The 13,954-nt window shown below is 31.9% G+C and overlaps 1 protein-coding gene and 1 long non-coding RNA gene across 3 annotated transcripts; one reads left to right on the forward strand and one right to left on the reverse strand.

Annotated features, from left to right (window-relative positions):
• Window positions 1-234: 234 nt before the first annotated feature.
• On the reverse strand, window positions 235-2,820 carry LOC148610177 (uncharacterized). 2 transcript variants are annotated; one of them, XM_088542323.1, is made up of 4 exons: window positions 2,707-2,820; window positions 1,216-1,404; window positions 673-822; window positions 235-340 (listed from the first exon to the last, which is right to left on the reverse strand). In XM_088542323.1, the coding sequence occupies exons 2-4, from the start codon at window positions 1,394-1,396 to the stop codon at window positions 330-332; spliced, it is 342 nt and encodes a 113-aa protein (XP_088398449.1). In that variant the 5' UTR covers window positions 1,397-1,404; window positions 2,707-2,820; the 3' UTR covers window positions 235-329. The 2 variants fall into 2 exon arrangements, with proteins under 2 accessions (XP_088398449.1, XP_088398448.1); XM_088542322.1 differs by having other exon boundaries at window positions 664-822.
• A 1,906-nt stretch (window positions 2,821-4,726) lies between these two features.
• On the forward strand, window positions 4,727-13,578 carry LOC148610178 (uncharacterized). Its single transcript, XR_015924703.1, has 2 exons — window positions 4,727-4,760; window positions 13,432-13,578. It is a non-coding gene; the product is annotated as an uncharacterized LOC148610178 (long non-coding RNA).
• Window positions 13,579-13,954: the final 376 nt, after the last annotated feature.

A 13,954-nucleotide genomic window follows, 5' to 3' on the forward strand; every position in this document is an offset into this window, starting at 1 on the left:
GGATCAAAATCCAAAAGTTAAAATATGATCACTGCTCTTTTTTTCGAAACCTTCAATTTGGTTTGGATCAAAGTTATAAATAAAGGTTAACAATTTGTAAGAAAGATTTCAATATATTGTTGTTTGAGGAGTAATGGATAAAATATGGGATCCTTTTGGGTAACGGTAGGAAGGACGGCCTGGTGGAAGAAAGAACGAACCTTGCAAGTTGGGATTATAATAATCAAGAAAATGTTTCAAAATGCAAATTATTTATTAAAAGCATACGTCGTTAATGCGTACCTCCGGAGTTAAAAGTTCGATGAGCAATATCAGTACGGTCCATTAAATCAATATTTTCCTACAAAAGTATATAATGCTATATTGGCATTATTTACATGAAAGATTAAAATCAGTAATTTATATATGTCTTTACATTCAATGTAAAATGCAAAATGTTCTACATTTTCACAAGATAATCTGTTACAAACAAGATACAAACAAACTCGCCTTCTTATTTGTACAGAAATAGTTTATTTAGTGACACATTGAATTTTGTTTTTTGGATAAATCACAGTTACCTCTACAATTGTTGATAAAGAACAGACACATCAGTTTAAGTGCCTTAAACGCTTTATAACAATGTGAATTTAGTTCTATTTCATCTTAATCTCATTATCTTACCACCATAACCACCATAACCTCCATAACCTCCATAACCACCATATCCTCCATATCCTCCGTAACCTCCATAACCACCATATCCTCCATAGCCTCCATAACCTCCGTAACCTCCATAACCACCGTATCCGATTACTCTGACTGGTAACTTAAGAAATCCACCTGAAATGATGTAAATTATATAGAGTTTGCAGTTTTTTAAGCCCAGTTATGATATATTTGAATTTAGCGTCCAACCAGAGAGAGATTTCTTATCATTTCAATTTATATGCATCTCAATTGTCATCTGGCATATGATCACGTAGTATTGGGTTAATTTTGGAATAAGGCATGTTTGATTTGTTCCTTCCGTTCATTATGATTTTAACAAAGTTGTAAGTTCAAATTGATTAGGGATGAGTCACTAAATTTCAAAAATACAAACAAACAAACCAAATAAATATAAAAAAAATATTTTATTTGATCCATCATTTTCACGCCAACCATACGTTTGCACGAATGATATATGGAACGATAAGATTATTTTGTAAATTCATTGAAATGTGTTCTACCTACCACCATATCCGCCGTAGCCCCCATATCCGCCATATCCGCCATAGCCACCATATCCACCATAGCCACCATAACCGCCATATCCACCATAGCCACCATAACCGCCATATCCGCGATATCCACCATACCAGTGAGCGAAACAAGCAGAGGCTAGCAGAAGAACGAGGGCAAGGCTTCGGATCATGATTACTTCTAAAATATATAAAATACGATTTATTAAAATGTAATACAATTTTTTAAGACTCTACGAAAAAAAACGTATTCAACATAGTGGTCTAAAGTCATCAATCCAACACTACATGTATAAAAAAGAGTTCATGGCTTTCCTTACTATCAAGGAAATGAAAAAAGCCATATCTGAACAGGAAATAGTTTTAACATATCCGAAATATCTAAATGAAAACTGCAAATATCAATCAATCCTGTGTATCCAACAGGACCAACCGTAATTTCACATATATTTGGCAATGCTTTAAGGAATATTTTGTACATTTCTGTGTAAGAATCAAGCACATCATTTTCCCCAATTTAATCATTTTTGCCTATAATATATTCAGTACATCTAGAAAACAACCAAAAAGCTATTTAAGTTCATCCTGAAGTAACTATGACTTAGAATTTTTGGCTGCTTATATAGGGAAAGAGTGTGGTAAAATTTCCCGCCATTTTTCCGCAGTGCATTTAAACTACATTTAATATATTAATCTTAAAAAAGACAAATTTGACAAACAATTTGATGGTTATTTCTGATGGTTGTCAGGTAAAATTAATTGGCTAATGCAATAAGATCTCTGCGTTTTGTCCCTTAATGTGCCACATCTTTTACACATTTTACTCGATTCTTAGACGGAGAAGTACTTAAATCTCTCGAGCACGAGATGCTGTAAACTATTCCTTCAAAACAAATACCTTTCGTTAATTCCATAATAAATCTTTTTCCGAGAAATGCAAAACGCTTGTGTTTTTTCTAATGTCTTTATATATCACAAAAAATGCATTTAAAAAAAGCCAAATTTGAGTTTTATCGATCGAATACATGCTATACATCTATATCGAAATATCAAAATGTGGGTAATGACAAAATTTGCCTTGATCGCAGTATGAGTTGTTGTTTAATTGTTTTGTTAAAAATATGACAAATCATGATATACGTTACGGACACGTATATAAGAAAAATGTTGAAAATGTTCAAAAGCAGATAATATGCCAATCTAATCAATTAAGAGTAATCAAGGGAACCAAAGTTAGAGCGGTAATCAAACGAATGCAATTCAGGGACAAAGACCAGACAGGGAAACAGACATACACAACAAATAACGTAGAGTAACCAAAAACAAAGTAACAAAAGCAAATGAGCAACTCGGACTCCACAAAAAAACTGGGAGCATGGACCAGGTGCCACGGTAGAAAGACATAAATGAATAAATAAATAAATTTAGAAAATCGAAAGAGGTTTTTGTTCTGAAATCAAAGGTTAAGTATTGTTTCACTTACTTGACTGGTAGCTACTGTACTGGTACGGAAATATTGAGTGGCAGCCTATTTATACAGTCTTACAAAACAATATAAAAACAGCCAACTTTATGATGATGTATACTGAAATTAAACTACTTTTAAATGATTATGTAATATATAATTTCAAATGTAAAAAAGTCAGATGAATATTATCATGTGGTAGCGTATAGTTATTTTCAACACTATTATATACTGTTTTTTTTTGTATTGTACAATCCATTTTGAAACAAATCATAGGTTTGTTTATTTTTAAAAAAAATCAAAAAACACCGCTCCAGTGGATCAAATTGATACAGGGAAGATAATGTAAACTTATAAAATTTGGGTCTGAAAAATTCCCAACGATGTTAGAACTGTCAAATTTGCGATGCAAATATTTGGTCGTTCCCTCCGCGGGACACGGACTCGTACCGCTGTGACGTCTAAGGCAACACCGCCTGCACACAGTCCAGCACCCTGGAGCACTCGGCCAGCTAGGCTATATAAAAAATTAGCTTTCGCTGGCCGGGTCATTCCCGTTGAATGACTTTCAAGCGATGCATTTAGATATTGACGGATTTGAATTGTTCCTTTATTGAGATTCCGATTTTTTATGCCGATATTTATCATAACATCTTTAAGGAGTGTACAGTTATATACGAGAGCTATATTGTAAAGTCGCTTATTGACGAGCATTGTAAACAGTATATGGCAAAATTTTCTTTTACTTTCAGTTGAAAAAAAAGTTGTTTCTTTTAAATTTATAATACTTTTTTTTAATTTCTATTAGGAACTGTCGTATCATAATGAAAACAAATAGCAGAACGGATATGGTGAAACGCAAAAAAAAACCACGAGCTTACAACCTGAAGCCAATATATTAATTGGTTGTAATATCTGTTTCTAGCCGCCTGTGCTGCTAACGTCAGGCAGGACCGCAACGGTCATATCGAATTTGTTCAGGCTGAAATTTGTGACAGATATGATACGGTTATTGTGATATTGAGAAGAAAAACTTTCATTTTAAGAGTTTCCTACATTTTGTTTTATTAGTGCTGCCATCTGGTAATTTTGCAGTAAGGAGATTATCTTATAGCAAAGACGACTGACCCTGTAAACACAGATTCAGAACAATTATCCTGTCTAATGAAATAGTTAAGTGCAATATGTGAAAATAAACTTCAGATTATATTTAATAATGAACAACTTCACACTCTCCTTCAGAAAAGATATAATCAAATTCATACGATTACAAAATTATTATCTCATTCTAGCTGGCCGATTTAGATCTTTTATAATTGGTTAACTTACAAATAGTCGTACATAAATTATGTATGAATATTTTGTCGATTTGTCAGTATACTATATAGAGATGGATTAAATACTGTTTTAAGTATGGTTCTGTCAAGAAGCAAGGCAAGAGGCTATTCATTATATATCAACATAATCAATGAGACTGTTCAAATACATTTGTAACGTCATAAAAACAACTTTTCCAATGTTCATTTTTTTTTATCTACTTTATATCGGGAACATTGTATGACTTGTTAAAGTGAAAAAAAATATTGCAAGAATATTTCCCGTACTTTTCTGTGGTAAAACTTCAGGTATTAACATCTTCATTTGGCAACATTTATTTGCACTTTTATTTTTGAATGGAGTTTCTTTGAGACCGACTGAAGATTTCCCACTAAAATAAAATATTTGGAATTAGAAATGCACGAATCCCTTGTCATGAGCTTCTGCTTTGTTTACAAGGAGAGATGCGCTTAAACCCTCAATTGATTGATCGAGCACGATATAACGACTAAATTGATGCCTTTAAAAGGTGTGTAAGATAATTGTTCATAAAACAATGAAATAAAAAAAAATAAAGATTAATTTGTACAAAACGAGCAAAAATATTGCAGTAAAATTGGTGTTTTTCTTCGAAAAATAAAAGAAGTATGTGCGGTTAGTGTCTTTCGACCAACACAAATAAATGAGTTTAATTGCAATTCGACATTGCCCTTTTCGGATTAAAATACTAATAACAACTAGTCATTTCAAATTTGGTAAGCAATCTTTTGAGTTTTAAATTAACGTCGGAACAGGTCTTTTGGTATGTACAAACAATGAACTTATTTTATACTTGGACCACGCAATGTAAGTAGTTTTATTCACTAAAGTTCGGATATAAGCCGAAATATGATAAAACTTCCAATACAAAATACAAAAGTGCATCAAAACGGGTTTTAGCAGTTCAATACGGCTTTTACCAGTGCAATACGGGATTTACCCGTCCAATGAGTTAAATTGGCCTGGTAAAGATCAATATTAGCCTAGGCTAATATGACGTACTGGACAAGTTAGTCAAGAATCGTATAATTGCTTAAGGTTTTCCATATTGGCTGAGTTATAGGCCCTTGGCTAGACATATTGGACTTCGACTATGTCTCAGTCCAATATTGCTAGTCTCGGACCAATAACTAAGACCATATGAAAAATCTCATGCAATGAAACTTTAATAAATGCTAGATTTTGTTAGATTCGAAATGCTAGTATCCTTATTGATTCGGAAAATAGGATTGTAAATTTGATTTCAATATACTTCTAATGTGTTGTGTGATATTTTGTTCGTCGATTGCCTTTTAAAGGAGTCTACTCTTTTGTACAATAGATATAGACTCTTCGATCTTCAATACATCAAAATCTGTAGACAGGTAATGTTCGTCCAACTGTGTTGAAGATGAGGTTTCCTAAACGGCATTTAGACAATAATATGTATCACAAAGCACAGCATATGGCACAAAATTATTTCTTGTGGTAATACGCGGACAACTATTAAATCGAAAGTAGTTATCCGATTTCACTGGTTATATTGAAGTCCCGTCTGTATTATAGAAGAAGAAGTATTGCGTGTATGTGCGTGGAATTTTGGTTTATCAAATCTGTGACTTAAAAATTCAGTTATCGCAAAAAATCAATTTTTGATATACGTCGACCATTGATATCCGCAAATAAACGTTCTTTCATCTGTTGGATTGTTCATGTATCTGTATGGACGAAGAATCTCAAAACAAATATTAATATCCAGTGGGTATCTTTTTATATATTTTAAAATATTATACTTAATATCAAATTCAAGAATTTTGATTGGATAAAGGGATAAGTGTTATTCCAGTATACCACCCCTCCTTTGAGTTTACCACCCTTCCTTTGAGTAAACCATCCATCCTTCTTCCAAGTTTCTTTATCTCACCCACGACTTGAGACATAAAACATGCGCTTTCTAGTTTTAAAACGTGATAATTTAAGAATGAGTAAGTGAAGAAACATTTCATAAAGATATGTATTTGCAAATTCATGTTAGAGTGTTAATTTTATTCAAAATAAATTGGGGAGGGGGTTGGCTATAATTTCAGTTTGCTTATAACCAGTGACTTATTTGAAAAAAACAAAACTATTTTTTTACATCTGGTACGGCATGATCATCTGTAAAATGTAGGTCAGTTAAACTCGGAACTAAGTTGAATTAAGAATATTCATCTCATGGAAAATCACAGAAACAATGTGGAAAGATATGCCAATTTTCTCACTCGACAGGCCGTTACAAGAGAACACATTAACATAACCCTCTGGTCTCGATTTCACAAAAAGTCGTAAGTGTAAAGTTGATCGTAAGTAATGACGTCATAAACTAAAATAGCATTGTGACGTCATGATTTACGATCAATTTCACACTTACGACTGTTTGTGAAACCGACGCCTGGTCCTTATCTTAAACCCGTTCAGGTGTTAGATGCAACATTTGAACCACAGAGACAATGATAGTTTTGCCATTTGATATTTCATTACCTCACCCACAAGTGAGAAAAAAAAACCCACAAAATATGTGACGATACAATAAAACATTTTATGACGTGTTTTTCTAAAAGCAGAGTATTCTGCATTAGATTCTCATCACAAAATTACATTTAAAAGTGAGAAAAAAAATAACATTGCCGGAACGTGCGAGACTAAAAATCTCCGGCAACCTCTGGTAAGGTTTGAAGTTGTCTAACCAGGCTTTGTTTGGATGTCAAAAATTTTTATTTTGTGTACACTCAACGGTGTACGAGTTTTAATTTCTTATAATTGATGTTGAACATATTGTACTGAGAAAACGTTTGTCATTGAAGATCCATTACCAATTAATCTTCTTTATTGTCTTTGAAGTCGGTTACAAATAAAACGTTACAGACAACTGTTTCATAAATATACTTGTTTAATGATTTTTTACTGATTAAAAAAAAATGAGAGATTGAGACAGATTAGTAGTTACAGCTCTAAAATGGTATTATCAGATTAAAATTCCCATTTTAACATTCTTCAATATTTTAGCTGTTACTTTCAATAAAATTTAATACGTTTTTTATCATATCTATAAACTAATTTACCATCATCCCAAATTCAAAATACCACAAATACACCCCAATTTTTAATCCTCATTCCAAAACCCCGATTGTTAATCATCATTCCAAAATCCAATTATTAATCCTCATTCCAAAAACCCAATTTTAATCCTCACTCCAAAACCCAAATTATTAATCCTCATTCCAAAACCTCAATTGTTCATCCTCATTCCAAAACCCCAATTGTTAATCCTCATTCCAAAACCCAATTGTTAATCCTCATTCCAAAACCTCAATTGTTCATCCTCATTCCAAAACCCCAATTGTTAATCCTCATTCCAAAACCCCAATTATCATAAAATGGTATGCTTTCTCCATATAAGTACTGTACAGACAGTTTAAAGAATGTCCATAATTATATTCACTGGTTTGTCACAATAATTACACGGAATTTGAATACGGCTTTCATCTTAAAGTAAATAGATTAATTTTTAACCGTGACAAATATGAATGACGAAAGCAGGTTACGATATAAAAATATTTTTAACTTACTAGACAATTTAAGAGAAAAAAGTTAATAGAGTTAAAACTATATTTTTAATTCACTAATCATGATATCAACATAGAACAGCACATAAATGTATAATCATGTATGGGAACTAATAACAAAATTAAACACGCTAACATCATTGTAGTCCAATGAAAATAATACTTACTACATTGGTCAAAGGTTCAAGAGTAATCAAGGGAACCAAGGTTATAGCGGTAATCAAGAGAATGTAATCCAGGGACAAAGACCAGACATAGAAAACAGACATACACAACAAAGAACACTATGTAACTAATATCATACATACAAAGTAACAAAAATAAATAAGCAACTCGAACTCCACTAAAATCTGGGAGCATGGACCAAGTGCACCGGCAAGTAAGGAATTCAATAACCATGAGACCAATACGTGATGACAAGATAGGATCATTTTTTTCACGCGAGAAGTTCGAAACAAATCATTTAAACGAAATAAAAAGCATGAAAGTAATTTTTTTTTACTGCAATCGGTCTATTTGGGCAGTCAAAATGCATTGACCGTATATCTACATTTGAAATACGGTCACTTACTGAATATAACTTTACATTCTATTGAGATGTCACAAACGTAACCTTGTTTTGAAGCCACAAACAAGAATGTAGCCCACTTCGAATAAAAAAAATTGTCTTGCTTAAGGAGGTAGACCTTGGTAAGGGACATAACTCATGAAGTCAGTGATATGTTTGTATCATATTCAATTTCACCAAAGGCTATCAAGCTTTCATTTAGCACAGAATGAAATTAATCTAAGTTACATTGATGCTTACATGACAATGCTGAATACAAACGTTCCGTTGATTTGTAATGGTTGTGTCCCTTACCCTAGGTCTACCTCCTTAATATGTCTCTTTTTTTCTTTTTTTTTTGGTTATTTTGTTGCAGTACAAAGACAATAACAGGGCATTGAGTTGCAAGAAACTTTGAGGTACGAACTCGACTAGAACTGGTGAAAATGCTTGGCACAACTCACATTTTTCTAGTGGTTCTAACCCTCATACGTATATCATTTTATGTAAAATCCGTGCACTTTTTCTCCTCTCTATCTAAATGGCTCATCACTTACGTAGCAGTCTTTGTAAGAATCATGCAAAATCTGTAAAATGTGATACACAATTTTATGTTGGTTAAGTTGCCTTATAGGTTATAACTTACAAATTGTATTATTAATCATCCATTCCAATCTGCCTCTTGTCATTTGTGTCAATTACATAGTTATCAGCAATCAATGGTGCTTTTACGATGATTAAAATCCCTCTCAAGTAAAGGTTTAATTAGTCGTAAGTTATGATGTCACAAATACTTGATCTTGTATGACGTCATAACCTTTGACTAACTTTACACTTACTATTTTTTTGTGAAAATAACTACAAGAAGAAATCGTTTTCTTAATGAGCGCTACGATTTCTTTAAAATGAAGATTAAAAAAAGTGATTTCAAGAATGTTTGTAGTTCACTCATACTTTAACATTTGGAACAAATTGTTTGCTTTTTGATAAAGTTATTTTCATATTTTAAACAAAATGACAAAACAGGTCATTTTAAACATCTCTATTGTTTATTTCTCTTTTTTTATTCATTACACGCTCTCCTTAATTTGCTTAACCAGTGGTAATTCACTAACTAAAAATACTTTTCAAAAAACTTATTTGAAAACAAATCACTCTAGGTCATTGATCAGATTTTAATCAGTGTCATTATTCCTCGAGTTTTGGAGAGTTATTTTGTTAAGATTCTATCAGTGTGTTAATTCCCTACCGGCGTTAATTCCATAATTTGATTTTTTGTCTGGAATAAAAAAAAATACAAATTATATTTACGTATTTCTCAGAAAAAAAATAATTAAGAAGAAATATTCTTTGAAACTAAATATATGTTTTTTTTCTTAAATTGAAAGGTTAGATAAATAAGCAGAAATTTAGAAAGAAGTTGCATAACTTATTATTGGATCTTTTTTTATTAAATTTCACTCCAATTCCTCACAACACAAACTCGTAATGTAAACTTAAAGTCAACCAATGCTGCTGTGACTTTATGATTAAATTAGACTTTTTTTTAAATATTGGGAAACATGCTTTAGCTTCGATACTAGAACAATCATGCAAGATTGTTAAAAGAATGTGCTAGAGTAATCAAGGAAACAAAGATTCTAGCGAAAATAAAAATGTAATCCAGGGACAAAGACCAGACATGGAAGAGTAATCAAAGGAACCAAGGTTATAGCGGTACACCTTGTCCATGCTCCTAGTTTTTAGTGGAGTCCTGGTTGCTCAAAGGCTTTTGTTACTTTGTATGTATGATTTTAGTAACGTTATGTTTTTTCTTGTGTATGTCTGTTTTCCATGTCTGGTCTTTGTCTCTGGATGACATTCTTTCGATTACCGCTAAAACCTTGGTTCCCTTGATTACTATTACAGCTGTAAGTGGTATGGTGGTCCATGTTTTTTAGATCCAGCTATGTAGTGTTGTATGTAGGGATTCTTTTAGAGTCGAGGAATCGATAATATGGTACAATAACATATTTTTCATGTAAACTAGACAATGTACACCAAGGTCATTGAAAACTGATGCAGCATTGACACTCATTGACCTACTTAAAGCTTTCACATGTTTCAAAATTAAAGACCTCACAGCCTTTACCCACTATGACAATTAATCAATGTCTTCTTTTTGAATTTTCGTGCATAGTCCTTCATGGCATGAATCTATCTGAATATTTTAAAGTTATAATTCCAATTTATGGAGTATTGTTCACGGTACTTGGGACTCTTAGAAAAGATATTATGGAGAGATTCGTTTTCTATGATGTTTAAATCCCCCGTAATAAAGTGACTGGCAGGACAATTTTTGAATAGAGAATTTTTGCAAGAACAGTCAGGTAGTTAAGCCTTGAAGTTTTCAATCTCGGGGTCCTGTAATAGCCTTTTATAATTACAAATTCTGGATGCAATAGGTGAGGTATAGGAATATGACATAATCGGTTTTGATTTGGCAATGGAAGTTGTCATCTTGAACTTTAACCCAAACTGGTTTAAAGAGTCTGTAGAAACCAATATCAAAAAATGATGGTCACAAGCCTGTATAAGGATGAGGTAGATTCAGACTCACGAGTGTCAAGACTAGTTTTGTAAAAGGAGTGTAGTAAAGTGAGGAATTATAGAATATAATGTAGTTCGAATGTGATGAAGACCGATAGGTTTTTGAGGCGAAAAACACCATCTTAGGAGATACCATGCACCTTAGGTGATGTATAGTGGCAATGGTCATGACTCCTTATCCGTCTTGGATTTTTGTCTAATAAATTCATCACACTTATGTTATTGTTATATTGACTTAAAAGGTTTCCTATACTTTTGATGTTGCCAATGCACCTGTAATGTATTACAGTACCTAATCTGCGTATTCATTAAACATGAAACAAAGACTTTCTACATACACGATGTAGCAAATAGCACAGTATATATACAAAATCTAGAAATTACACTATATTAAAGCACTAACAAAATTAATCGGGAGAACATGAAATGCTCAGGACCCGGTTCCATGAAAAATTATCGGCTAGAATTTTTTTTTCTAAAATCATTCAGTTTTCTCCAAATGTTCAATTTTAAAGGTGGAATCGTGACTGGTAGAAATTTGAGTTGATAAAGGATTTTATCTTTTATTAATCCAACCACTGTAATGATTAACATGCCATGCACCGCCAGCTCCAACCGTGATATTGCAAAGAGATTTTGTTTTTTCAATGATACATTTACAGTCTAGACCAAATGTTTGTGCGGCAGATGATATCATTTTAGAAAAAAATTGTTTAATAGAACACCAGAATTTGTCAAATAATTTATTAACATTACGTTTTTATTAAAATTTAATATGAAATTCAAAGACTATATCCATGTATTTTCAAGTACTGTTTTAGAAGAAAATAGTGTTGAGTCATTGCAACAATTATCCAAGGCGACTTTATGTTTTACAAAATTAAATAATTCAACTCATTTCGATCATCACATTTTTTTTCCAGTTTTAAAGTAATTTTAATATATATACACTTGTCAATTAATTATGAAAAAATGGTTTTACCTAACGAATATTTTATTAATCGCGAGATATTATATACATGACGTGTTTTTGTTTTGGACAATTATGATTCATGGAGAAAATTAAAAAGTAGATACAATCGTTACACAAAGCGTAGCAGGATGTTTCCTCATGTCCCCCATGGTCACATGAGTATTTAAATTCAATTTATACGACCCTGTATTTTTTTTTCGAATGCGGCTATTATGAAATGGCGGGCATGTTTTAAGTTCAGTTAGCCTATCTGAAGCTTTGTAATGTTCTATTTTAAAACAAAGTAAAAATATTCTCCATTTTTTTGGTGATTTTTTGGACCATTTTTAGAAAAAAAAAAACATTTGACAGCGGCCATGTTTAAAATCTGATAACCTTTTTGTACATCTACAAGTAAATATTTTTGTCCAAATTTGGTTTTAACCGACTCGAACGTTTTTGCGGAGATGCACGGACAAGACAGTGTTTAGAAAAAAGAAGAATTTTAGAACAGAAGTAAAACAATATGTTCCCTGAATTCGTTGGGTGAACTTAGATGATAGTCAACAGAGATGGGAGGACTAATGTAGCACTCAAGATTAAAACATGCAAAATGTGATTCATCGTTGGAAAACCTACTTATTTTTATATTTGATAATTTGTTTGAAACGTTATAGTAAACAGAAATTATTATGTGGCTATTCATGTAACCCTTGTTCTTAGGAGATAAAACTTTTCAAGAATATACTGTAGAATTCAAAGTAACTGTATAAATGACACTAACATACAATAGAATCTCTTATATTTTTAATGTGGAACAAACAAATTGGAGTGAATAATTACACTTTTCTTCATATAAACCTACATAACAACTTAATGCAAAAATAATAATAATAATAATAATAATAATAATAATAATAATTAAATAAATAAAATAAAATAAATGTGTATCCTTTTTTTGGTGTATCACATATTACAGATTTGGATCATTCTTACAAAATTACTACTTAAATGTGTGAAATATTAACTTCGGAATCCCTGAAGCTCGGCTTTCTGAGTTTAATCATCTGGGTTCAATACAAACATAGCAAAGGCGTGTAAATATTTTTGGCATCTTGACTTATCGAAATGTTCACTCGGTTAGAAGAAATTACATATAAATAGGAAAATACCAATCACCTATATTACAAATTTCGATATGTCGTACGCATATTACAAGGAGGACATGTAACCTTTTATCAGCAAAATTAAATTCAAATATAAATAAGTAGCTTAATCCTAAAGATAAATTCAAGTATAGGAAGGCAAATGAATAACCATGAGGTTTTGCTATGAACAATAAATGAAATGAAGTGATTTAGGCATTAAGTAATTTGTAATACTGCAAATGCTGATAAATATGATATTATACAAGGTCAGACGGCTTTAATCACTGAGTTGGTGAATAACCTTTGGAACCTTTGGTCAACCAGCAGTGGCATCGACCCAGTATTAGAAAGCACTGTTGAATTGGTTTTTTCTGTTATGTTTTGCTGTAGGTGTTTTCCGGTTTGGAATAAAAAAATAAAAAACAAGAGACGATATTTTGACTGATATTTTATGGTAAAATGGTTTGTTTAAAAACCTTTACAGCATGTAGTGAAGTTGCAGGATAAATGCGAATATGTTTCCGCTATACACTTTTTAGACTACCATCATTTACGTTTGCTTTGCAGAAAACCGGAAGACAGATATCCGGAAGGCAGAAACACGGAAGATAGAAATCCATGGAAGAAGAAAACCGGAATCTAGTTTTTTTTTTAGTTTTTCCCAAATTTTACTGTGCAAAGTTATATTCATTATAAATGTGTTAAATAGTCTCATTTCACTGTATTGTCGAATCCAGTGCCTTGATAATAGCAATGCGATGTGTAAGGTCAAGTATATACAAATCAATATAGATAACTGATTTAGTGTTATTAGTGCGTTATTATCTGTCCCCCCAATTAAAGGAAATTAAACAGTTAGATTTCAATGACAAGCAATTTGAACTTATTCTCAAAGAGTTATCAAGGGAACCAAGACTCTCGCGAAAATTAAAGTAATGTAATCAGGGGACAAAGATCAGACAAAAAATTTAAAAAAAAAGTTAATTTTTCGTGTATATTCGATAGATGTAATATCTGTAAATATTTACAGATATTATTGGCTTTTCATTTGAATTATAACAGCATGCAAGCGAATTCAAAACAAATCATT

Source organism: Perna viridis, chromosome 8 (assembly GCF_037379345.1).
Source record: "Perna viridis isolate PV_CMFRI_1.1 ecotype Kerala chromosome 8, ASM3737934v1, whole genome shotgun sequence".
Taxonomy (NCBI): Eukaryota; Metazoa; Mollusca; class Bivalvia; order Mytilida; family Mytilidae; genus Perna; species Perna viridis.

What these genes read in the sequence shown, in the direction of transcription:
- LOC148610177 (XM_088542322.1), bottom strand. Translation starts at nt 1,396, where the DNA reads ATGATCCGAAGCCTTGCCCTCGTTCTTCTGCTAGCCTCTGCTTGTTTC. An exon ending in GGGCTACGGCGGATATGGTG is followed by an intron (nt 823 to 1,215) that starts GTAGGTAGAACA and finishes ACATCATTTCAG; the next exon opens with GTGGATTTCTTAAGTTACCA.